Source organism: Triturus cristatus, chromosome 4_2, assembly GCF_964204655.1.
Source record: "Triturus cristatus chromosome 4_2, aTriCri1.1, whole genome shotgun sequence".
NCBI classification, from domain to species: Eukaryota; Metazoa; Chordata; class Amphibia; order Caudata; family Salamandridae; genus Triturus; species Triturus cristatus.
Genome location: NC_140586.1, coordinates 488,419,639 through 488,446,323, shown reverse-complemented (window position 1 = coordinate 488,446,323; position 26,685 = coordinate 488,419,639). Strand labels below are relative to the sequence as shown.

Sequence of the window (26,685 nt, the reverse complement as noted above, 5' to 3'; positions counted from 1 at the left end):
GCGTAATGCACTAATCAGGTAGTACGTCATGTAGGAATAATACAATGCGTAATACTCTAATCAGGTAGTTCGTTATGCAGAAACAATGCAATGCGTCACATGACAATCAGGTACTTCGTTATACATAATGAATGCCTTGCGTCATACACTAATCAGGTAGTTTGTTATGCAGGGATAATGCAATGCGCAATACACTAATCAGGTACTCCGTTATGCAGAAATTATGCAATGTGTAATACGACAGTCAGGTACTCCGTTATGCAGAAATTGAATAATGCGTAATACACTCCGGCACCAATCACGGTGCCTTAGGCGGTCTCTCAGCCACTCCTTCTGACTCATAGTCAGCCTCTGTCAACAGTTGCCCCCAACATGGGTATGATGTAATCAAAAAGTACAGCTCCACTCACTGGCTCTGGTAGTGCCACTCCCTTGGCAATACGGGCCGCGAAGCAAAGACTCAAGCTGCCAAAACGAGAGAGAGGCTGAGAGTGTCTCCCTCCGAGCCCCCACTCCGCCCCAGGAGTCAACACACGTTACCTGAAGGGCACAAACTCACTCTCCTCTCCTCGTCTGGGCCTCCGATGCAATCTTTATGAATTGGCAACGGCTGGCTTGGGCCGGCGGCTCACCTCCTCTGGGGCTTCCGGTCCGGGCCGCTACTGCTATGAAGATCTCAAGCTGCCACAGGGCACACGCACACATCGTCGCTGAGACTCCCTTGAACTTCGGGTGCATGATCACCGGGCACTCCACACGAAAGTCTCAGGCTGCACGAAGATCATGAACGCAGCGTGGCTGAGACTCACTTTAACTCCGGGTGCACGTTAACAAGGCAATCCTCACAAAGGTCTCACGGTGCACACAGCACACGCACACAGCATCGATGAGACTCACTTGGACTCTGGGTGCACGATGACAAGGCAATCCTCACAAAGGTGTCACGGTGCACACAGCACATGCACACAGCATCAATGAGACTCACTTGGATTCCGGGTGTGCATGATGACAAAGCAATCCTCGCGAAGGTCTCACGGTGCACACAGCAAACGCACCCAGTGTCGATGAGACTCACTTGGATTCCGGTGCACACGATAACTGGACAATCCTCACAAAGGGTTCAGGCTGCACAAAGCACAAAGCACCCTAATCCTTGCTTAGACTCCAGGTGCCCCCGATCACAGGGCACACCTTACAAGGGTCTGAGGGTGCAACAAGCACGCACACACAGCGCCGCTGAGACTCTCCTGGAAACATTTGTGTTCCTGAGTTTCCGCAACAGGGAGCCAGCTCACCTCTGGCCCTTGAGGATAAGTTACTTCAGGACACAGCACAGCAAAGTAATTTCAAGCAGGGGGACACAACACACAGCAACGTCCCTCTAGTCTTTCATTGGCTAAAACAGCAAACTGCAGGCCAGCACCAGAACACACAGCAAGGGTCAGTCCTTTCCTTCAGTCTCTTCAGTTGAATCTTTTCTGGCAAAGGTTCCTCTTGACCACAAAGTAGCTCCAGTCTTGTTCAATCTTGATCAAGCCATTCTCCAAGGTTCAGGGGCTTCAGCTCTCATAGTTATACCCCTCAATGGCTTTGAAGTCTTTGTGTTTCAGGGGGCACTGACCCCTGTTCAAACCAGTTCTGGGTGCCTCCCTGCCAGTGACACCTTCTTCCTTTGATTAGTGGGGGTCTGGATTTTCAATTACTCAGCAGGAGATGGGACAATTGTTTTATAGCAGCAACCCAGGCCTCTTCACCTCTAGGGGCTACTCCTTCCCCTACACTCCAGATGCAGGTCAGTCTGTTGCTGTCTCACCTCCTGAATGTCAAGACATTCCCCCGATCCTATCACTTTCAAATCCAGACAGTCAATTAACAGCCAGGCAGAGACACACAGAAATGTTAGAGCACAAAAACTCAGCCACTTCTAAAAGAGTGGCAATGCAAAAACCATCTTTATAAAAAGATGTGTTATTACATTGTGAGTTCAGGCATACTAAACGTAACCTCTCCATCTTAAGTCTTTGGGAAGATAGGCTCGAAAACATATTACACAGCCTTCTCATTCTATTCTATGGGCAAGATGGCCTTTCAACAGTGAAAAATGAAATAGAGATGGTTTCACTGTCAGGACATAGTACACACCTTAGTACATGTCCTACCTTTCACATGCACTGCACCCTGCCCAGGTGGTACCATTGACCTACCATAGGGGTGTCTGATGTGCATAGACAGGGAAGGGTAAGGTCTGGCAAGTGGGTGCACTTGTCAGAACAGCATGGCAGTTTAATAAACTGCGCGCAGGCACTGCAATGACAGGCCTGAGTTCCCTTTTTAAGGCTACTTGTGTGGGTGGCACAATTAGTGCTGCAGACCCACTAGTAGCATTTGCATTACCCGCCCTGGCACACATAGTGCACTTTACTAGGGAATTTACTAGTAATGCAAACATACCAATCATGGACAACTAATTACCATTGCACTTAATACAGGAAGCACTTGCACTTTGACACTGTTTAGCAGTATCAAAGTGTCCAATGCATCTAAGTTGGCAACACCATGTCTGAAAAAAGGTCTAGCCGGAAAGCAAAAGGTTTAGGGAACTTTAGCCAAAAAAAAGGGCGAAGTCCTTCACTTTGGTACCTTCTGAAAGTCCCTATGGTACCCCTGGTACCTAGGTCCTGAGGTACTCAAGAAGGGTCCCTTAGGGCGGTAGCACACACTTTGCCACCCTGAGGTCCCCACACCGAGCTCATTCAACTGCCACTGCAGGTTGCCTGTCTTGGTGCAGATGGTACATGACATGGCACACACCCTGTGTGCCTTGCATACCGACACTGCGTGCAGAGTAGGCAAGTCAACCCTACAGCAGGCCTTACAGGCCTAAGGCAGGGTGCACTAAACTACATGTGAGGGCATCACTGCACGAGCGGGTATACCCCTGTGCAGGTCAGTTCCATTGCTGCCAGTACAAGTGAATATGGAAGACATTTTACAAGCATGTTAATCCTTGGCACTTTCGCAATTGTCGCCCTTTGTGGTCCACCTCCCCTCCTCCTTTTAGCTGCAGAATCTGGGATGGTTTTATTGGTTTTAGTTGTGATTTTTTTTTGTGGATCTGGTTGAAGATTGTAAAGGCATGCTAACAGCGGTATTAGTTGCGGCTACTGATACTTGTTCAATACTCTCCGAAAGTAAGCCTGCTCGGGTGAGCGCAAAGCCGCTAGCTTCATTATTAATCGTAGGCGTAGAAGAGTTTACCGCCATATACGCCGGAGAGAGAGCAGAGGCGATTAGACCCAGAGACGTTCTTTTGGTTAGTTGCGGGTCCAAGGATAGTCTTCGCTCATAATAATAATGGTGGCTGTGACCTAGCAGTTGAATGTAGTACTTCAGGCAATCATACTCCGGCCTCTCCGGTTTTCAATTTCCCATCTTTGGGTGGCCCTACCCAGAATTCTAATGAGGAAATGTGGAGAAGGCTAGAAAATTTACTATCAACCCTAATATCTCCTATTACATACAGACTGAGCCGGATAGAGGAGCGATTAACTAATTTTGAATCCCAGGTTAAGACAGGCTTCTCAGTGCCAGAGGTCTTATCCGCCAAACTTAAGCCTACTCCTGTGATTATTAACAGTAGCACGGGGCTTTTGGTGCCAGCCAAGGTTTCAGCCAAACGTAAGCCCCCAAGTTTGCAGGCAATTAAGCCAACTCCTTTTGGGCCACACACGGATGCAGCCGTAGTAATACAAACAAAAACAGTCCCATTGCACAAGGATGATGCTGATTTGGGGAACATGTCTAGCGAATTTGCACAATCGATTTCGAGCTCCCCGGATGTTGACAGAGTGGAAGTAGTAAATGACGCATTGAAGGATAACAACTGTAAAAACTGCCCTTTAGCCAGACAAGCCAGTAAACCTATTCACCGTCAAGGATTCAGTGGCTTGGGTCAGAATGCTGTGCAAGCAAATCCTCTGGCCCTTCATCTTCCTTCCGCAGCTGCCCCTCAAGTGGTCGTCCTGATGAACGTTCCACCACTGCGGGAAGCGCAGTCTGAAACTACCGACCAGTTGTTACTAAAATCCTTGCACTGGTTTAATAATCGCCTAAAGGATGTTTGGTTCTGGGAGGAGGGAGTTGACAAGCACATGATTATGGCCAGGCAAACTCCGTGGATGGGCCCCTCGAGGAAGGAAGGGAACGGCGATTGTGTTAATTGTTAATTTTAACAATGCTCATATTACGAGATTCCTCTTGGATAAATTGGGAGGGATGCCAGGAAGACAGAATGAAAAAGTGTACATTTTACCACTAGGGTTTTTTTTATAAATCTGGGCCATACTTTTCTAATGTGTTGCATTCCTATGGGAAGGTTAAGCAATCTTGGGCACCTCTTGGCATAGCACTTAGACCATCAGAGGTCCCTTTGACCAATAGATTTGCTCCACTATCTGACCTAGCCCTCTGTGATTGACTACACCTACCAACCTTGACTGGGACAGAGCACAAGGATAGCCCTCCTATCTTCCAACTAACCCCCCTAAAGGAAATCCACAAAGTAGAGGATAGGAATCAGGCGTGTGCGAAATCTGTTTAATGTCTGGGAAAGTCTGCCGTTACAACTCCCTCTCCAATTTCCCTGCTATCCTGGAATATTGCCGGTTTACCTTTTAAAACCCTGTCCGTCGACTGGTTGAGGGGTATGATATCATTGCCTTTCAAGAGACTTGGTCAGTAGACATGATTTACCGCCAAGGATACTTAGCTTTTGGTAAAGCGGCTGTCCCAAATAGTAAGGGGAGATCTAGCGGGGGATTGATCATATGGGTAAACCAACAGACATCGTTTCAAATAACGGAAGTACCAGTAGATAGCCCTGACATTCTTGCTATTAAGATTCGTGTTGAGGGTGAGTTAGACTTTATCTTATTTAATGTATATGCGAGAGGGATCGCGGGTGGGAAAGCGTCACCAACTATTGCCCTCCTGGATGAAATTTTTAATAACTTAGTCGGCACAAATATTCTGGTGATTGCAGGTGATTTTGATTGTACATTTGAGCCCCTAGGCCTCGATGACTATGGCCTCAGTATGGAGGAAGACCAGAATTGGGGGATACCGTCTTTATCATTGCCACCAATCAACAAGTGGACAGAGGCGGCGTTACAATTAAAAAGTTTATCCCTCGGGAGGGGGCTAAGGGCTGTTAACGGGAGATCCCCCTCAGACATAGATGGTACCAATACGTTCTCTTCTGGGTCTAGAAGAAGTAGAATAGACTATATTTTTATTAGTCTAGAGCTCTGGTATAGACTTGTGGATATGATGGTACACCACAGACCAGAGAGTGACCACGATCCATTAGTATTAACTTTAGCTAGGATGGGGTTGGACCCCACACTGGCTGATATGAAAACTGCAATAGGAGAAGTAGCTATGTCACAAGACTGCCACGGCTGAAATGGGCAGTGGTCGCAAAAGATGAAGGCACCCTGACGCAGATTAAGACAGCGGTGGAAGAAACCTTACTAAGGCTCGGATCACCAGATTCTCCTGGAAAATCCTTCTAAGATTTTAAGAAGGCTCATGAGGATCTATTTGCAAAATTGAAGACCCTGTTTACAAAAAATAAGAAACCAATTAGGCACTACATAAAAAAATCGGCCAATTGGTACAATGAGGCTTGTGGAGTTGCATTTAAGCACCTCTCTAAAGCCATTAAGAAAGGGGTTCCTCAAGAGGTTAAATTAGCAAGGGTAAATTATAAAAATGCACAAATAAAGGCGAAGAAGGATTTTGATGAGGATAGATGGTTAAGCTTAACAAGTGCTAGTAATAGGAAGAATTGGTCAAAATTTTGACAATTAGTCAAATGGGCAAGTGGTGCGATAGGGTCCATACCAACGAATAATGTACCTCCCGAACTTTGGGTAGAATACTATCAAGCTCAATTTGCCTCCTCGTCGAACATCGTTACTGACTACCCTGTGGTAAATTCTGATGTTGTTTTAATTTTTGACAAAGGGGAGATAGAAAGGGCCTTGGACGGGGTTCCAGCAGGGTGGGCACCTGGCCCGGATTGTATCCCGGCTGATATCTATAAAAAAGATAGGAAAAACTGGACTGAATATATTTTTATCATCATAAATACTATTGCTAGAGGTGCGCTGATTCCAGATACCTGGCGCGAGGCCAAAATCATCCCCAAATACAAAAAGGGTGACCGCGCCAGACCTGGCAACTATAGGCCGATAAGACTAATCGATACCCTACAGAAACTAGTTGCCAGATTTGTGCTAGGTAGAGTAAATGAATGGATATTAGACCAGAATGTATTATCTATCTACCAAGCGGATTTCCGACCCCATGTCAGTACCATCGACCAAGTTTTTAGATTTATGATGACATATTGGAGCACAGTGGTCCTAGCAGGGGGAACTCTATATGCAGCATTTGTTGACTTAAAATCAGCGTTTGATTTAGTCCCCCGCCACAAGTTATGGAATACACTAAAGGAAGCTGGGATGCCCCTAGAAATCTTAAGTGTTATTATTAAATGGCATGAGGCTAATTATGCTCAGGTTAGGTGGGGACAGCAGGGTGAATTAACATACCGCTTCCCAGTTAATAAGGGAGTGCGGCAAGGGTGTGTCCTTGCTCCTACCCTATTTTCCCTATTTATAAACAAGGTCATTTCCTATTATACTAATTTTCCAACAGATGCTCCAACCCTTGCCGGCTCAAGTGTTGCGCTTTTAATGTTTGCAGACGACACTTTAATTTTATCTAAAACTCAATGTGGTCTGCAACGTGCCCTTGATAGAATCATAGAGTTTTGCAACGACCAAGAATTTGTAGTAAATGTTGACAAAACCAAGTTCATGGTGCTGTATAAACATAAACTTAATACAGGGAGAGTTGAAATGAATAAATCACCTTTGGAACAAACTGATACCTTCACCTATCTAGGAGTGACAATGGGTAGGAAGATGAATTGGACACCCCAGTTAGACATTTTAGTTCTCAGACTCAACCAGTTAGCAGGTGCCCTACTTAAAGAACATCGACTTTCAAATACAAAACCGGTGGGGCCCGCTTTATCGATTTACAATGGGAAAATTAGAGCTTCCATAATATATGATGCAGAACTTTGGGGGTTTGAAAATGTATCACCTCTAGTTCTAGCACAAAACAAGTTTCTGAGAACACTGATCGCCCTCCCCCAATCAACCCCCATCAAGCCCCTGTTGTCTGATCTGGGATGTACCTCCTTCAATGAGGCTGCGGGATTTAGACCCCTAGCCTACTGGAGGAGGCTTTGGACTACTCCTCAATTGACGTCTTATGCTAATGCACTAATGCATATTAGAAATGCCGATCTGTCCTCTAAAATCAAATGGCTCCAGAAGATCAAGGGTAATTTGTTTGACATGGGGCTTCGTCATCTGTGGGAAGATCCTATACGGAACTTATTTCCCACAAAAATGAGTCTAAAGCACTCTGCTGGGATATGATTACTAAAAATGCACTGTCAGGGGTGAGCAGTAGTTCGCTCACAGGTATCTTTCTGGAGCATAAGCCTGCAATCGAAGTAGAAGCTTACTGGAATTTGATTACCAAACCTGGTGATGGGAAATTATATCCCCAATTCAGAGTAGGCTCCCTTCCCATAAGATCATTCACTGCAAAGTGGAATAAGGCTTATGATAGTAATTGCCCTTCGTGTCCATCCCAGGTTGAGTCGATTACCCATGTACTGTTTGTGTGCCCAGCCTATAATGGCCCCCGTCGAAGGTGGCTTAAGCCACTGTGTTCCAATCTAGGTACCAGATCGTGTATGGCAGCTCTGCGTATCTTGGTATCAAATACAAGTCCAGATATTGTGATCGCGATGGCGAAATTTCTTAGCTGGTTCTGGGCACTGAGAAGGAAAAATTTGGAGGCTGGCCCGGTACTTGTTCATACTACCTGATTATGCTATGGGTAAGCAAGCATCCCCTGGTCAAATTGTCTAGGAATTGGTTTTATGGATGCATTTATATATTTATTAACTTGCTCAATGTTGCTAGGAAATTCGGTATAGTTGATATTAAATTTTTTTAATGATGTAAGTTTTTAGGGCGTTATTGCTTTAATGATATTTTATGACACTTTTATGTTTGTATTGTGTCTTTTATGGTTGTAAATTACCGAATAAAGACTAATTAATTTTTTTTTTTAAATTAATTAATTAAATTAATAATTAATTTAAATTAATTATAAGCATGTTCTTCACACTGGTAGAAACGAATTCCCCAGCTACATGATGGCTTCACTGAAAAAAGGGATGTTTGGTATTGAACATCTTGAATTAATAAACCCGCACTGTTGCCAGTGTCAGATTGAGTAATACATGCACACAGAGGGCATCTTAAAGGTGCTCCCTGAAAACCTACCAGCCACTGGTGTGCTGACTGACTGGTTCTAACCAGCCTGTCACCAGAGATGAGTTTCTGACCCTCAAAGGGTGAGTGCCTTTGCTCTCCTGGGGTCATAAATCAAGGCTGCTCACTCAGGAGGTTCCTTGCACACCCACCCACAGGATGTCCTGTGTATTAGCATTCCAAGGCCAGGGAGCTCCAAAGAGGTCCATCGCATTTAGTTTGCAAATCTGGCATCTCTCACAAGAGAGGAAATCAACCCCCTTTGTCCAGAGCCCTTAGGCACTTGGACAGGTGGGCAAATTAGCTAGGCAAGACAAGCGTGTCAACCCTCGGCAAGCACCGCCTCTGAACTGGGCTACCTGAGTGGATGTGACTTTTCAGAAGTGACTATCTTGGTGATGGCAAATATAGGGTCTCTGGGACAGGGTTATACCCACTTCCCACATGAAGAAGGCATTTAGGTAGCATAGTGACCCCAGGGGTAAGTAGCCAAGTGGGTGCTACCCTACACTCTCCTAACACCCTTAAATTCAGTATTTAGGGAAACCCTGGCACCAGAAAATCAGATCCTGAAGACCAAAAGAAGAAGAAGGTCCAAAGAGCAACAAAGCAAGAACTGCAGAAGAAGTAACTGCCTTGCTGATCTCTTATCCTATTCTCGACAATTGTGTCATAGTCAATTTGCCCTGCAAGCTGCTGATCCCCTAAAGCATGGGAGGACTGCCAGCACTTCTCCAAAGACTCAGGAACTCCTGTGGAACAGCAGAGCTGTTCCCCTGCATCTTGCAGGTGCTAATGACTGAGCTGTGAGGCTCCAAGATTGTGAAAACCTGACACCAGTAAGCACCACAGCACCCAAGGTGCCTAGCTCAAGCGCAAGTAGGCCAATGGTGCCAATGTGGTCCTGAGATCCTGATTACCTATGAAGAAGAAGGAAAATGAAGAACCCCGAAAGCGGAAGACTGAGGAAGAGCAACTGACTTCACCTGAGCCCTGCCGGCCTGTCTGCGGTTCCCCATTAAAACTGCACCAAAGACATCTCGTCCTGCAGCTGATGTGCCTCCAAAGCTTGGGAGGACTGCTTGCCTTAATTAAAGATTCATGAACTCTTGTGGAGCAGTGCAGCTGCTTCCCTGTATCTGGCAGGATCCCCAAAGAAGACTGTGATTGCTCTGGACCGCAAAAACCAGACAGCGCAAAACATCACTGATCTGTGAATCTGAGCTGAAGTGGGTCAACGGTGCAGGCTTGGTCCCTTGGCTCTCCAGAGACAAACTCCAGCTTGGACTTGGCCAGTGTGGACTTCCCGATGCAGTCTGCAGCCTCTGTTTGCAGGCCCCCTCTACTGCAAGTGCTCCTGGTGAAACTCTGACATCTAAAGACAACTCGGCACCTGTCGTCCCTGATCCCTGGAGAAAAGGACCAAAGGTGTTCCCACATCCCAAACTTTGCAAGAGTTGAGCACCCATTGGTTCAGCCTGACTGGTACTCCAGTCCGAGCCTGCAGCCTGTTTTCCAACAGGCCGAGCTCCATAGACTTAAATGGGGCACTCGACTCTGTAAGGCACCTTTACACTTGGACACCCCAGTGCCTCCTGAGGTGACCTGCTGGTGTTGCCTTAGACCCTTTCTCCTATTCACCTTAAATCCAAATCACTGAAGAGTGCCTAAACGCAATACATGTTTTTCCTTCAAAGATTAAAATTACCCCGAAGTGCTTCCATTCTGATTTGAAGCATCAAAGTCACAGAACGCTGAAAAACACACCTCTCAACCTGGATTCCCCAGTGCCTCCTGAGGTGACCTGTTGGTGTTGCCTTAGACCTTGCCCCATACTCACCTGAAGATCCGGGAAGGGTTGTTACATGACCTATGCAGAGTATGTTTCTTCCTAAGTTAACATTGCCGTGAAGTGCTTCAATTACGATTTAAGGTATCAAAAACCTGTTTACTTCAAACCTGCTATTTTAAAAAGTGCTTATCTGATTTTAATGATCTTGGTGCCTAAAGTTATATAAAAATATGTGGTATTTTTATAAATTGGTGTGGATCTCCCCATTGAGTTGTGTGCATCATTTTTTGACTATTGTGTGCATGTGCAGATGTCTAACACGCCTCTCTGATAAGCCTGAGGGTACACTACCCCCTAGAAGAGCACCTTGGGATTGCTAAAGCAAGCCGCTGTCCACTAGTAGGGGAATACCTGGACTCTTTGCAAGCCATACCTCTTTTTGGTATATCATGCAAAGAGCCAGCTTCCTATATTATTATTTGAAAATGTTGATTTTGCCATTGGCAGTACAGTTATATCAGCCGCATTGTGGAGAAAAAAACACAAAATACTGATTGTTTTGCATGCACCACTGTTGTGTCTTCCCATAACCAACTTGCCAAACTACACAGGATGTGCTGCTTGCAGATTATCAATATCCTGGTCTTCCACTGCTGCCCCGAGATTTCACCATCTGTGGAAATAACCCTAGAGGCACAACCTGAAATAAAAATTTCAAATGCATTGTCTTATTTCTGGCATCACTCACCCACTCACCTATGGGGGCTCATCTAACCCTGAGAAAATAAGTTTGCTTCCAGTGACAGTTGGCATCTGTTTGTTTATGTACCTCTGGAACTTCACACCACTGAACAAAACGAGCTACTTAGTGCAAACTTGTTACACCAGCATGCATTTTGTCGGCTTTATGTAATACTTCTCCATGCCCTGGGCATTGTTTGAGTATTTTATGGTAGCATTTATATAGTGTTTCATACTCTGTCATGGGGCCTACAATACGTTTTTGGATGGTGACGTGCTACACCTTGGGGAAGTGCGTCGTCTACAAGGGATTATATTTGCTATGTTTCTGTATGGGAAGCCTTTCGGTGTCACTCATTAGTGACTGGAGAGGCACTTTCATCTATACTTGCAGTGCAGCGCTAGCAGTGTGATGGGGAAGGAGGTGGAAAAGATAGGGCACAGAAATAAATGTCATTAGTTGACAATTATAATTTACTCTCCAGATTCTGTGTTATTTTTCCTGGCTTCTGTTATACTTGAGTTGAGGGGGTTAGAGGCAGGGGTCTACCAGGATTGTCTGTGCTATAGCTTGCCCAGTTGGAGAGGGGCAGGGCAACTAAAGCATATAAACAGCTTCACAGCACCAATCTAGCCAGAGGGTCAGTGGGAGCTATGTGCATCTACACAAAAAAGTGTAGTGATCAGAGAATGCCCCATAACCCTCACAGCAGCATCAACAAGACAGACATACTGTTTAAGGATTAAAGAGATGCCAAAAGGTCCAAAATAAAGTTTAGTGCCATGAGCACTATGGGACGTTATGCACCTTTTAACAAGCTAAGATACTGCATACTGCTGTACAAACAAATACTCCTAATACATCTCCTGAAGGAGGAAACAAGTAGAAGGGCAGTCAAATTTGGCAGCCTGAGCAGAAACCATTCATTCTTTAAAGGCCCCAGATTCCACCTCCTCCAACTGGAATGAAGGAAGCCAAAAATGTGATTAGTAGTGGGCAGTATATCTTAATCTTGTCTGGTACTTTGCTATTGATAAGTAATTTACCATGTGCTTGTGATGAACGTCCCTGCTGCTTGGCTTTTTGTTTGAACTAATAAAGATATTACACAAGCGCATTTATTAAACTTTAAAAATGATGGAGCACTAAAAGGGTTGTCTGCATGTCCATGAAAGTGCACAGAGCTAAGGGCCCTATCTAAGGAGAGCTATTTAATATGTACAGAGATTCTAAGGACAGCAATATGTATGCCACAAAAATTCTGTGTGTACTAAAGCTCTTTCCAGAGGTGACAAATCCTTCAGTGAGTTATATAAAGTAATTGTATATTTTTTGCATGACCAGTTGTTTAAAGCCTTTTTTCTTAAGTAACCAGTACCATTTCTTGCTAAAGTGTTTCCAAGCCCTCACTGTAACCCATTTCCGCATTTCTGTGTTTTTTTACAGGGTCCAGTCAGGAACATATCTCAGCACTGGATGGTTCACGCTAATCTTAGCAATGAAGGCCTGCAATGGCATTCATGTCTTCGGGATGATAAATGACACTTACTGCAAGTAAGATCGCAGAAAATTATTTTCATGCGACTACAATTCAGATGCCTTGTCCACATTTTGCAATTTTTTTTAATACTATAAATCCTAGAAATTGATTGAGCGGCTTTCGCCTGCTATTCTAAGTTGACTTGACACGATATTTTCAGTGCATGGGACAATTCAAAAAGTTGAAAAACAAGCAAAATCAGAAACTAGTTTTAATTTTAAAACGTGATGTGTTCGTATTTTTGAAATGTGCTACACTGTCTGTCACTTTGCCAAAGGTTAGATGCTCTATTATTTGTGTGATTAGTAATATTTTGACAGATTTGTTACCGATATTCTTTTTAAGTTCTGAGATCAGATTCTTTGTAGAATTAGATCAATGAGATTTCGTCAAGAAGTAACAGCACTTTCAAGGGAAAAATCACTCGGTTTTATAAAAGGCCAGTGACGCACCTGTAATTGTAGCACCTCATATTTGTGACTGCCCTTCGCAACAGACATAACCTTTTTTCACATATTGGGCCGGCATGATTTTGAGGGCAGGGCAGCCAGTGAAAGTGATTGCGCAGCTTGGCCCTCCTTGCACAAAAGCTTATGCATTGGTTCTCAAATGCAGGTAGGGAGACTTAAAATGGGTTCTCACATAAACAGTATTCATATTCTCCACTCACATGCGTGCTAAAGGCATTTTAGAAACGGGTCTATATTCGTATATATATATATATATATATATATATATATATATATATATATATATATATATATTCACACAAAAAAAACAAAGGTTGCATGGATGTTATATTTAGCAGAAAGAATTTAAAAAACCTTAGCAAGTCACTATAAAAGCAGAGGTTACACTAGCGTTATATTTAGCAAATATAATTTGAAAAACCTTAGAATTTCACACAAAAAAACAAAGGTTACAGGGACGTTATAGTTAGGCTGACATTTCACTCATACAAAACCAGAGAAATTCAGCTGTTGTAGTTACCTGAGTTAACTATAACTTGTGCCACCACAATGCACTACTTATGAACTCACATATTGCATCACTGATGACATCGCTGATGCCATCTCAAATGACATCACTTATAACATCATCCACATCATCTCTGACACACCCACTCACATCCTTGCAGAATCTTTTAAACACCCACTGCCACTCCCACACAACCATTCACAAAAGCGGTGAGGGTAGGCTGGGAGGGAAGGGAATGTTGACTGTTTTTCTGAAATAATTTACGCAATGTGTGAACTGTACTTGAAGTCTAATTAATGATTGCTATATTGTTTTTTGAATGACAATAAAAATGATACATTAAAAAAAATCCCAAACCCATTGACAGAGCCACACCAGTACTTATGCAACCACTCACTAATTCATAGATCTGAGATAGAGCAGTGCTCCGGCCATCCCATAACAAACTGCAATGTCCCGGGGAAGGCACCCCGGGACATTGCTGGAGCCAGCCGTGTAGGGTGGCGGTCCCCAGGGCCATTTATGGTTCTAGGAGAGGGAGCACGTTGCCCTCCTCCCATTTGCTAAATAGTACCAGGGAGGTGGTGGACCCCAGGGCGGCGGGGGCGCATTGCATTGCATTTTTTAATACTAGCCCCAGGGAGGTGGTGGTCCCCGGGGCTTGCGAGGGGGGGACCAGAGACCCTACGCATCTTATTTACACTTAGCCACTAACAGTGGCATCCCCGGGATTGTGCGTGGGCTGCATGCCTCCCTACATTTAAAAAAAATTCCCCTTGGAAGGTGAAGGTCCCCGGGGCTGCGTGGGGAGGCTGAAGCACTCATGCATTACAATCAAATATGGCCCCAGGCAGGTGGCACTCCCTGGGATTGCAGAGGGGCAGCGTGGGCCACCCACACATTAAACTTTTAGCCTCTGGGAGGTGGTGGTTCTGGGACCAAATCTTTATTTGTTATTGCCCCCAGACCTGGCCCACCTGGGGGCCTAAAGTAAAAACAATTCTGCCGGATTTGCTGATCCACCATGAATCCCACCATAATTTCTTTTTAAATTCTTTTTTTTTGCCCCTGGTGGTCCCCGTGGGACCCCCTGAGCAGGCCTAGGGGTTCAGGGTGTTTCTACCCTGTCCCCTTTTCTTGTTTTTCAAACTTTTTCCCTGTGACTCATTCAATGGAGTCACAAAATGGTTTGAACTGTTGGAAGCCAATCAGATCTCAGGCACAAGATCGAGAGGGTTTGCGGATCCACCACGGCCACAGTTGTATATCTGAGAAATCGTTACATTTCTCTGAAAATACTGAATGGATTTACACCATTTAACAAAAAGAGTGCTCCCTTGACCAAGCGTTACCTTTCTGCCAAATTCGGTGTAATTCCATTGAACAGTTCGGGCTGTAGCTGCGTCAACATTTTCCTATGGAAATTAGCATGGAGAAAAAGCGTTTTGGGCCCCCACCTTTTTCTCGGCCCCTGCTTGATGGATCACTCCAAAACGTTCAGGACAGCAGCTGACATGACCACCTATTATTTTTGAATATTTCGTGAAGATTCGTTAAACAGTGCCAAAGTTATGGCCAAATCATAAAACGCTTTTCCTATGGAATCTAGGTCATAACTATAACTCCTGGTAATTTTATATATATATATATATATATATATATATATATATATATATATTTTCATTCAAATGAAAATGGCATTTCTGGATGCCCTTCCAAGCGGGTCGGGGCTCATGCGGGGCAGACGCCTCCGCACATGTAATTGAACAAACTTCTTACTGAATTTGTGGTAAAGAACGAGCTGCACCAGTTGTGATAGTTATTCTGATTTATTTGGGCAAAAAATAACGCGTTTCAACCTCAAGCTGTCTTGGTCACATGACTCGTATGTCGAGTTACCATCATTTTTAAGCAATCACGGCGTCCTTGACAATGCCCACATTCCATCATAGACATAAAGGCTGTATTATGTAATCAGCCAGTTCTCCATGCTCTTAAGGAGTGGCTACTCTTCCTTCGTGTCCGCTTGAACTCTGGATATTCTGCCAAGAGAAAGACAATGCGTTACTGCATAGTGACTTACACGGTATTCTTCCAATATATCAAGTGCACCCTGATCTCCGCCCCACTTAATCCTGCATACCTGGGGTTTATATCATTGTTGATTGAAACTGATGACCAACTAAAGTAAATTGATCAATCAGAAACATCTATTTGTAAGGAATGTGAAAACGTAAAAAAATAATTAAAAAATCTGAAAAAACAATGTGAAAGTTAGAATGTTCTTATGGACAAGCTTCGGGAACTCCTGTTAAGGAGTAGAGCAATTGAGGCTGTCAGCGAATCTTAAGTGCACATGTAATTCTTCATCATTGTTCAAGCCTCCAGGAGAAACGCTGCCAGCCTGCAACATCAACATAGATTCAAGTCTGCGTAAGGCCTGGGTGCCATTGCAACCTCTCAAATTTTTGGGAACCATGTCTGAACCAAAGTACTTTGCAGTAGTCCAATCCCCATTGTCTGCCTCTTAGAAGTGTTTTGCCGTACTGTAGCTGAAATCCCTATTTGTTATGGCTCTCCAGTGTTCAAGCACTCTTTTCTTAATGAGGAACGTGGTGGATCCAATGTACTATTTCCCACAGGGGCACACAATCACTATATATACATATATATGGTTCCCACAGCTAATGGATGTATTGGAATGAAACCATTTTCACCACTGTACAAATAAGCAGGTACACTGATATGTGAGGCATTGTGAGTTGACCACGGGCCAGACTATGACCCCAGTGTATTTAGGGCTGGCAGCCTATGAATATGTAGGCACACCTCTTGTTAATCAGGCATTGGAATGCATATGCACATGCAACACTGCCATCCAGAACATAGTTTGCAGATGCTGTATTTGACTATGAGAAGACTGAAATACCTACACTCGGTACAATTTATATAAGTGTAAAAAAGATTTGTGAAAAAGGTCATGTGCAAAATACATTTTTCAAATTTGCAAGAACATTTACCTCGTCCACATTGTAAAGGTGCTTTTTAGCGTGACCCACCCCTCTCCCCCGCCCCCACTCACCTCATTTTGAGAAAAGACAGTATATACCTTGAATAAAAAAACAGTGCTTGTTCTTATGAGTTATTGTAATCAGACCTAGTTAAAGTCAAGTCAACGTGGTACAACGTTTTTCACATTAGTCACATACACTATTGATTTTGATTAAAAACGAATAATCTTAATTGTAGATTAATCCTACCACGATTGGTTTTGCCAATTTAGGATCAAAGGTATGTAAGAGTGCTCAGCATGCATGAGGATGGCTCAGAGAGCTGAAGGCTTGGCTATGACAAATGCAGTGTTCCAACGTTGAAACATTTGAATCCCCAAATGGCTTTCTGATACTTCCATCATCCAAAGGCCAGTAAACTGAGTGCCATGTATTGTGTAAATGCAACATCTGCTATTTACAGTGCTTAGAAATAGCAGAAGTGATGTATGAAGCACTTTAATGACAACATTATTATTATTAGTAGTAGTAGGAGTAGTATTATTATATTATTTATATTATTATGAATAATAATAATAATAATGATAATAATAGCTTTCCAAACGCTATTTAAGAAGTGGCTCATAGATCTCCGAAATGTACGAGAAAATGCTTTTTGTAGACATTCTCACCTCTTGAGGAGGTGACCAGACATAGAATCATTATTTGCCCTTGACTGCTCACCTGAATGATGACAAGGACCCCATCACCAATTCTAGTGCTCTTGGCTCATGTTTGAAGCAAGAAGAAGGTGTTCAAAGTGCAAGCGTTTTGGGTGCCTGTGGCCTTGATACAATCTAGGTACCTGTAATCCTCAACAATGTTCTTGATCCCCACCACTGCAGAAATCGAATTTGCCAATCCGTTTACAGGTAATGAAGTTAACTCACTATGTATATGTATGTATGTATGTATGTATGGATAGATAGATAGATAGATAGATAGATAGATAGATAGATAGATAGATAGATAGATAGATAGATAGATAGATAGATAGATAGATAGATAGATAGATAGATAGATAGATAGATAGATAGATAGATAGATAGATGGATAGATGGATGGATGGATGGATGGATGGATGGATGGATGGATGGATGGATGGATGGATGGATGGATGGATGGATGGATGGATGGATGGATGGATAGATAGATAGATAGATAGATAGATAGATAGATAGATAGATAGATAGATAGATAGATAGATAGATAGATAGATAGATAGATGGATGGATGGATGGATGGATGGATGGATGGATGGATGGATGGATGGATGGATGGATGGATGGATGGATGGATGGATGGATGGATGGATGGATGGATGGATAGAGAGAGAGATAGATAGATAGATAGATAGATAGATAGATAGATAGATAGATAGATAGATAGATAGATAGATAGATAGATAGATAGATAGATAGATAGATAGATAGATGGATGGATGGATGGATGGATGGATGGATGGATGGATGGATGGATGGATGGATGGATGGATGGATGGATGGATGGATGGATGGATGGATGGATGGATGGATGGATGGATGGATGGATGGATGGATGGATAGATAGATAGATAGATAGATAGATAGATAGATAGATAGATAGATAGATAGATAGATAGATAGATAGATAGATAGATAGATAGATAGATAGATAGATAGATAGATAGATAGATAGATAGTGCTCTGCCCGATGCTGAACGATTTAGGTCCAAATCAGTGAAACTGTCTGCCAGAAAATCAAACTGAAGAAAACAAGCATTGGCATAACCAAAAGGCCTTGCCTTTCGTGCCTTATAAGTGTTTAGCAATGCAGGTCATTATCCAGTGTGCTGTGCCAGCAGGAAGTGAAGAGCTATCCAATTGCTGCCCACTGTGTACACTTTATAAGTAGTAGCTATATTGAAATAGTCAGATTTACTTAGGACTATATTTGAAAGTGGAGTTGTATACTTTGTGTGAGTGGTGGCTTTAGGGAGGTGCGACCGGTGCAGGTACACCTGGCACTGAACTGTGTTAACACAGGTTTAAAAAGCACATGCTGCAGATGTCATAATGGTCAGCAATTTTCAAGCAACAATAAAAATGTCAAGATAACTGTAATGATTAATGCTACTGCTGGGGAGGAATTGGAGTTTAGTTTATTGGAAGTTTCCACTCATGATAAAGTAGCGCAAGAGATAAAATGTCTGCTGCAAAGGATATGTACCATAAAAATTACCGAACTGCATTATTTGTGGATTGCTCAGAAGGTTGCTGTTTTTTGTAACAGAGTTCCTTTTGTTACTTCCAGTTGATAAGTTACAACTCAAATACAGCACAGTAAGCTATGAACTGTTATCAAAGAGCTGTATGCAAATTGCATGCTATAGTTCGAAAGTTATATTTTTTCCCCCAGTATTTTATTATCTTAATGTTGCTAAAAGGGTTCACTTGGATAGAAATGCATTCTCATTAGTAGAGCAAAACATCATGGTATGTGTTAAATCCAGAATTTGGCACTTGCTATAGACTGACTTACAGAAATCAATACAGCTTAAGTTTGGCTCAAAAGGTCATAAAAGCACACAAAAGACGGTATTCAATATAAAACATAAATAACTTATATGAAGTATTGGCTCTGTATGATGTGTGTGTGATGTAAAGTGATACGTCACCCTACACTGGTATGAGTAGCACTATAAAACAAATAAAATGCATATGAGAGAGGGGATATGGAGAGATGGGAAACACTGGTGGAGCATGGTAGTGAAGTAATTTGTGGAGGATCAGTGTTTTTGGAGGGGGCTGGTAACAAAGATTATCGCACTGGGTGCCACTAGCGACAAAGCCGTCCTTGCTCTGTGTTTTAGCTGTCTTACAAGAGTCAAATATGCCATATTGGTCCTTCTTGAGCACTCTACGAACTACTATGTGGGTGGTATTTCTCACATGAAAGGTAAAACTATCACATGATAGAGAAAACATATCCTTTTGAGGATCACAAGAGTCTGTTAATTTTCACACCCTTGTTTTTTTTTTAACCAGTCCCTGGAGTTACACCACCACCACCATTCTCCATAAAGCACTGTGTTCACAGGGTGATCGGAACATGTCTTCTGGTCTGTTCTCAACCATAATAGAAATTAGCAAGGTTCTCAAGGGTTTGTTTAATACGCCTTGGTAAGTTAGACATTTATCTGTATTTGTTTGATTAAGGAGTCACCTGGGGGAAAAGTGTTGCTTAAAAGCAGCCATACTAATTGATATGATGTTATTAATTAAATATATATATAATTGCTCTTACCTTGGTTGGAACTTTCAGGCTCTGTATGTTCTTTCTTCATGTTCTTCGTTCTTCTGTAGAATGTGAGGCTGACGGCACTCGGCGATTGACAGTTGCAGCTGTGTCGTTGAGGTGGCCTGACGCCAGGTTGTGCTTCAAGTAAAGGGCTTACCTTACTTGCCGGCTACTCGTCTTTTCTTCAAGTACTCTTCTTAACAATTTTGGCGACGATCTTGAGACTCCTGAAGCACAACCTGGTGCTATTTCGACATAATTCCTCTCTTCTCTGGTCTGCTCTGGCTTCTGCACTCTTCGGAGGACTTCTGCGTCTGTTCCTTCTTCCACCTCGTCTGTTCCTGCTTATTTTCGACATTTTTAGGTACTTTTCTCATGTGGCTATTCGTGACCGTTTGAGGCGTGCGCTACGCTCATGCTTGCTGTGACTTCATCCTCTACATCACTGGAACGCACCGCTAACCCTGACATTTCTTCACGTGTGATGCGCAACGCACGCAACGTTACATATATTTCCGCCATCTTGTTTTGTGGGTTTTTTTCATTCTGATCTTTGTTTCCTTCAGGATTAGTTGCTTAACGTTCTTCTTCTGACTGAGTTTGAATTTGTGTGCCTTTGGATCTGTCATCATCCAAGCCTTCACCTCGTACTGCACTTCTATTTTTCATCTGCTATTACGCTCTTCATATTGAACATTATTGATATCTAGTGGCCTACTCTGATATTTGTCATTTGTTTTTCTTTCTACTAAGTGCAGTTACCTACGGTGATCTGCACACCTTGCTGGGACTTATCTACGGAGATCTGCACACCTTGCTTGATTTTATTTACGCAGATCTGTACACCTTCTGGTTTATTGTCCTTATCATTGTTATATTTGCATTTGCCTTATTTATTTAGGTTTTATACACCGTTTTATTCACCAACTTTTCATCTTTGCTGGTTAGGACATGGCTGCTAATTCCTCTAATGTAATTTTTCTTCAAATGTTTCTTTCCCAACCAGGTTCCCCACCTATAATTTGGGAAGATTGGATTGAAATGTTACATATCTATATTGTAGCTTTGGATGGTAACAATTTTTCTCCTGATAGAAAAAAAAGCTTTGTTATTGAGTGCCTTAGGTAATGAAGGACAACATGTATTTAAATAATTACCTGTGGCTATGGGACCCAATGGACAACCCATAGATGATGTATTCAAAGAAGCGATTAAGAGACTCAAAACAAGATTTGCCAAGGAAATACATTTGGTTTTGGTTAGATATAAGTTTTATACTCAGCCACAACTGGAAGGAGAAAGAATTGATGATTTTGTCTCTAGGTTACGTGAACTATCGTTCAATGTCGCGACAGGAAGATACAAGAAAGGTTGTGGGCTGCTAAAGGTCATTCTTTGAAAGAAGCCATTGATATGGCCAACGTCATTGAAGAATCTCAAAAATGCATAAAAGAATTGTGTAAGAAGGATAAATCGTCACAAGAAGTAGCAGATGTTGAATCAAAGGATGACTGCTTTGATGTTAATGCTGTATCAAAAAACGTTTTAAACCTACCAATGTTTCTGGGGCCACATCTGAGCCTAAGACCAGAGAGTGTTTGCTGTGTGGCAGTAAATACCATTTAGCTGATTTCAAAAAATGTTTTGCAATTGATCAGATTTGCCACAAGTGTGGGAGGAAAGGGCATTACTCTAGGATATGTAGGCATTCTGATGGCTCTGAGAAGTCTAAGTCCAAGGTGAATGTTGTTCAGCAGAGTGATGCTCCAACTCCAAATAAGGTCTTCGTTGTGCGGGAGATGTGCGACTAAACTTTGGTGGGAGTTACTCAAGACTCTCCTAGATTGAATAGACCCACTGCTGTATTTAATGTTTGTGGCAAAGACATTACTTTGATGGTGGACTCAGGTTCCATGTTTACAATCATCCCTGAGTCTCTGTTTTGGTCTACTTGGGAGAACGTCTCTTTGTTGGACAAGAATATCAATCCAGTTGGCTATCAGGGCCAGTCAAGAGATGTTATGGGGTATATGTCTGGTTAAATTACCTTTGGTTCACGTACTACCCTTGGGAAAGTTTATGTGGCTAAAGAGGGCCCTCCAATCCTGGGTTGGATGCACCAATATGACCTTCATATTGTTATTAATCTGAGAGCTCCTAATCAAATTATGGTTGTAGAAGAAAACATCCAAGTTCATGATATTCTTAGAGATGCTCACAGAGTGTTCGAGGACAGGCTTGGTTGTGTTAAAGGGTATCAGCACAAAATCATTCTTAAGCCTGATGCGTCCCCTGTACAACACAAGTTGAGAAAAGTTCCTCTGTTGGTAAAACAGGGCCTTAAAGATCTGTTGGATGATTTGTTGAAATCTGGAGTCATTGAACAGGTAGAGGCGTCCTCTTGGATTTCTCCGGTAGTTTTGACGCTTAAGTCAGATGGTCGACTCCGTTTCTGCATTGATCTTAGGTCCCTAAACAGAGCTATTGTTACAGACACATTTCCACTGCCTAATATGAATGAGTTGTTGCAGTCTGTAGGTGGTGGTAAGTATTTTTACAAAATTGATCTGCGAAATGCTTACCACCAGATCAAATTGCACCCGGACTCTAAGTCTCTTACAGCATTCATCACAACGGAAGGCATTTTTCAGTTCACTTGCATGCCCTTTGGGCTAGCTTCGGCTGCGAGTGTCTTCCAAAGAATGATGTCGAATATGTTCAAAGGTCTGTCTGGTGTAGTTTATTTTCAAGATGACATTTTGGTTTCAAGAACACAATGCATCTCTTAGGCAAGTGTTGTGGAAGCTTGAACAACAGGGTCTCACAGTTAATAAAGAAAAATGTCATTTTCTCACCAATCAAGTTGATTACTTGGGGTATTCTATCTCTAGTGGTGGTATTTCTCCCAAAAAGAATCTGTTGGAAGCCATAAGAAACGCTCCGTCTCCAAGGGACAAGGACCAGCTCAGGTCGTTTCTGGGGCTTGTTGAGTACTATACTAAATTTGTGCGTGGATTTGCTGATTTATCTAAACCTTTGAGGAAACTTCTTCGTAAAGGTTGCAAATTTGATTGGGGCAGTGATGAGTCTAATGCTTTTTCTAGAATAAAGGAGCAAATTTGCAATGCTGGCATTCTTGCGCCTTTCAGTGTTTTCTGCAAATCGTTTCTTACAGTTGATGCTAGTTTGACCGGCATTGGTGTGGTACTATCCCAACTTCAGAAGGGCACAGAGAGGACAATCGCATTTGCATCGAGAACTCTTACTCAAGCTGAAAGGAAATATTCAGTGATAGAACGCGAGGCTCTTGCTGCAGCATGGGGAGTGGAGTATTTCAGAGTATATTTGTCAGGATCTAGGTTTGTGTTAAGGACGGATCACAAGCCTTTAATAAAAGTTCAGTTGGCAGGGGGTGCTGGTAAAGGTTCAGCGCGTCTTGCCAGATTTGCTGCGAGGTTACAAGAGTACCTTTATGATATTGAATTTATTCATGGCCGGAGAAACTTACAAGCTGATTGCTTGTCACGCACGTCACTTGATTGGGAAACAGTGGACAAAGATGTGGTCAAGAAACTGGAAAGTGAAGAAGCTGTTGCTTTTGATTTTGACGTTTGTGAATGCAGTTTGGGTTCGTTCTCTAAGTCACAGTGGTCTGAGGACATGATCAATGACTCTGTTTTGCAGGATGTTATTACGCTTATCAAGAAAGGTTCACCTTGTGAGAGTGTAGTCTCAACACCTGTGAGGCCTTATTGGAAATTATTGGATGAATTGTCTCTGAGTGGTAAGGATGTTATTATGAGAGGTGAGAGATTTGTGCCCCCGGCTGCTCTCGGTTGCACATTTTAAACTTGCGCTTGAGGGTCATCTGGGCCAAGGTATGACTATCAGGCGTATCAAACAGGAATTCTGGTGGTCTGCTATGAATGATCAAATTAGACACTGGGTGGTGGATTGCACTCTCTGTAAAGAGAGTGAGAAGAGATTGAAAGTTGGTTCTCAGAGTTTGATGGGTCACATTGAGGATCCTGGGAAACCGTGGCATACCATTTGTCTCGATTTTATTGGTCCTGTTTCTGAGTTGTCTTTAGATATGAGGTTTGCTGCTGTCTTTGTGGATGTGCCCTTGAGGTGGTTGCATCTTGAATTTTTGAAAGACGTTACTACTATCTCTACGATTGCGGTGTTGGAAGCTTTGTTTTTGCGTGAGGGTATTCCGCAAATCTTACTTACTGACAATGGGACTCAACTCACTTCTGGGAAGATGAGTTGTTTTCTGGAGAAGTGTGGTGTGTGGCATTTGTGTACTTCTCTTTACAATCCCATGGTGAATGGTATTGTGGAGAGGGCAAACAGACTTATTAAAGGTACCTTACAACTTGCCCTAGTTAATGGATTGGCTCCCAAACGTCTTGTTCAAGACATGTTGTGGGCTTATTGTACCACTCCTCATAGTGTTACTCTGAAGTCTCCTTTCTTTGTTATGAGAGGGCATCTCCCTGGCTCACGCCTTGTCCCATCTTGGCTCAGAAATTGGGTATCTTCCGGTGAGGAGCCTGTTTTTGATGCTTCTGTTTCTAAGATCTCGGTTGGCGATTGGGTCAACTTAAAGTCTGGAAGGATTAGAGGTGGTCTTAATAAGTTTAAAGGACCTTTCCGTGTTATCAGTGTGGGAAGGTATTTTGTTGTTATTGAAGGAGGAGAGCGTTGGAATTTACACAGAGTAACTTTGTACCAAAAAGGTGGTTCTGTTTCCAGGTGTTCCACAGATGGAGAAGGTTGTTCTGGAGCTATGTATATGCCAGATAAGGTTATTGGCCATGATTCCCAAGCCAAAGTTGTGAAAGATGTTTCAGGTTCCAATGACTTGTTTTCTGATTCCCAAGGCATTAGGTAAAGAAGAGGATCTGGTGGGGTTGTCTAACTCTTCTGATGTTGAGTTGCCTGTTAGGAATCGCAGACCTCCTGTATATCTTCAGGATTATGTTAGATCATGAGTTTTATGTATTTCCTCTCTTCTTTTCTCTTCGTGTTCTTCTTCTTTTCTGTTGCTTTCTGTCTTCTGTGTTTTCTATATTGCATATTAAGGGAAGAGGATGTGATGTGATGTTATTACTTAAATATATATATATATATATAATTGCTCTTACCTTGGTTGGAGCTTTCAGGCTCCGTATGTTCTTTCTTCATGTTCTTCGTTCTTCTTTAGAATGTGAGGCTGACGGCACTTGACGATTGCCAGTTGCAGCTGTGTCGTTGAGGTGGTCGGACACCAGGTTGTGCTTCTAGTAAAGTACTTACCTTTACTTGCCGGCTACTCGTCTTTTCTTCAAGTACTCTTCTTAAAACTAATCAAGGTAAAGAGGGATGCTCTGGCTGCTATGTGTCATGAGGGCATTTTTCTGTGGGATTCCTCTGGAGCATGAGGGGCAAGCTCCCCTCTGAAAACAAGATATTGGGTTGCACTGTGGTTGCTGCAAGTATAAAGAGGTCAGACACGCCGCATCACATAGCCTAGGCTCAGTCTGCCTCTCTTGTGCATGTATTCTTTAAAAAATTTAAAGCAAGCCACATACCTCCATGTGTTAATGCATAAAGACTGAAGTTAAACAAAAGTTTACAACAAGTCAGAAAAACTGGCAATACCAAGTCTCTGACTGCAGTGCTTTTGACATGACTGATTTACTGACTCACCCTGAGAGCGTACTCCAAAGCAGGAATGTCACCCTTCAGTTGAGTTGATTTTCTTTTCCCCCTGAGAACTGTAAAGGCAGGGCTTGAATCGCCAAGATAAGTCAAGCACAGAGGGTGGAATAAAAAAAAAAAAAAACATGAGATGAAAATTACCGCAACACTGGAGCCCTCGGCACTGAGGAAACAAGACAGGAAGGAATTTTTCATAATTGAAAATGTATGGAGTTAAATAAAGAGAAAGGGTGGAGCAAGAACGAAACTGAAAGGCACAGGGAGGAAGCATTAAACATGCTAGAATGAAGAACGGGCGTCCCCTGCAGCGAGTGAAGAAAAGCCGAGTGAGCCTGGTCGAGGAAATAAGGCTGCAACAGCATGCTGAGAGGAGGAGCGCAAGAGACCTCTGACAGCCACTGTCCTTACACTGAGGAGATAGGAGAAGTGCCGTAGAAATAGATCAGCATGGACTCTGGTGTGTCTTCTATTGTTTAAAAAAAAACATGTGATAGACAAACAAAAGATTTTCACAAGCCCATTAAAGGGAGAAAGGAGGGATGAGGGAGGGCGGGAGGGAAGGCAACAAGGACGGGTAGTGCTCACGCATGGAGCAGATCAATGATATTCGCAGTAATATTTCATAGGAGTGAACTTCTCAAAAGAGGTGAGACATGCACCCACTATTAGCCAATTGCAGGCTACTATTTTTAGATGACAAACGAAAGCCAATCCGAAGCGTGGGAGGAGTCAGACCCCACAAAACACACACAACAAATTTCCTAACAGCACAAGCGCTGTATAGGCTTGACCAAAAAAGTGGTGAGCTGCACTTAGCCATTATATTTCTGCTTTTAGTGCATTTTCTAGTGTAGTGGATTTTTTTAATCTAGAGTACAATGTCAAGTGGCATATTTTTTTTTTTTCAGCATTCTTTTTTTGTTTTTCTGAAACAAACTATCAAACTACGATTTTGTTCCAGAAAAACAACAATGCAAATTCCCCGATTTGCAGCAAGCTTTCTAACTGCACATCAGGGCCTTGCATTTTTTACACAGCCTTGAATTTGTTCTAAGCAGGGAAATTCTGTGACTGTCATAGTGCTGGGCACCCAATACTGTGAACTTGAGGCTCTGTGGTGGGTGGGCCTCCAGTTCGAAGGGTACCACCAGCACAACCCTTTGAGGCTCTGC

General features: G+C 42.9%; 1 protein-coding gene across 1 annotated transcript in view; it reads left to right on the top strand.

The window, feature by feature from the left end:
* ST6GALNAC3 (ST6 N-acetylgalactosaminide alpha-2,6-sialyltransferase 3) overlaps window positions 1–26,685 on the top strand; it is a 1,703,027-nt gene that overhangs the window by 1,578,832 nt on the left and 97,510 nt on the right. Inside the window, exon 4 of the mRNA XM_085602042.1 lies at window positions 12,407–12,514. Coding sequence (XP_085458168.1) covers window positions 12,407–12,514 — 108 coding nt within the window. The remainder of the gene's footprint in view (window positions 1–12,406; window positions 12,515–26,685) is intronic.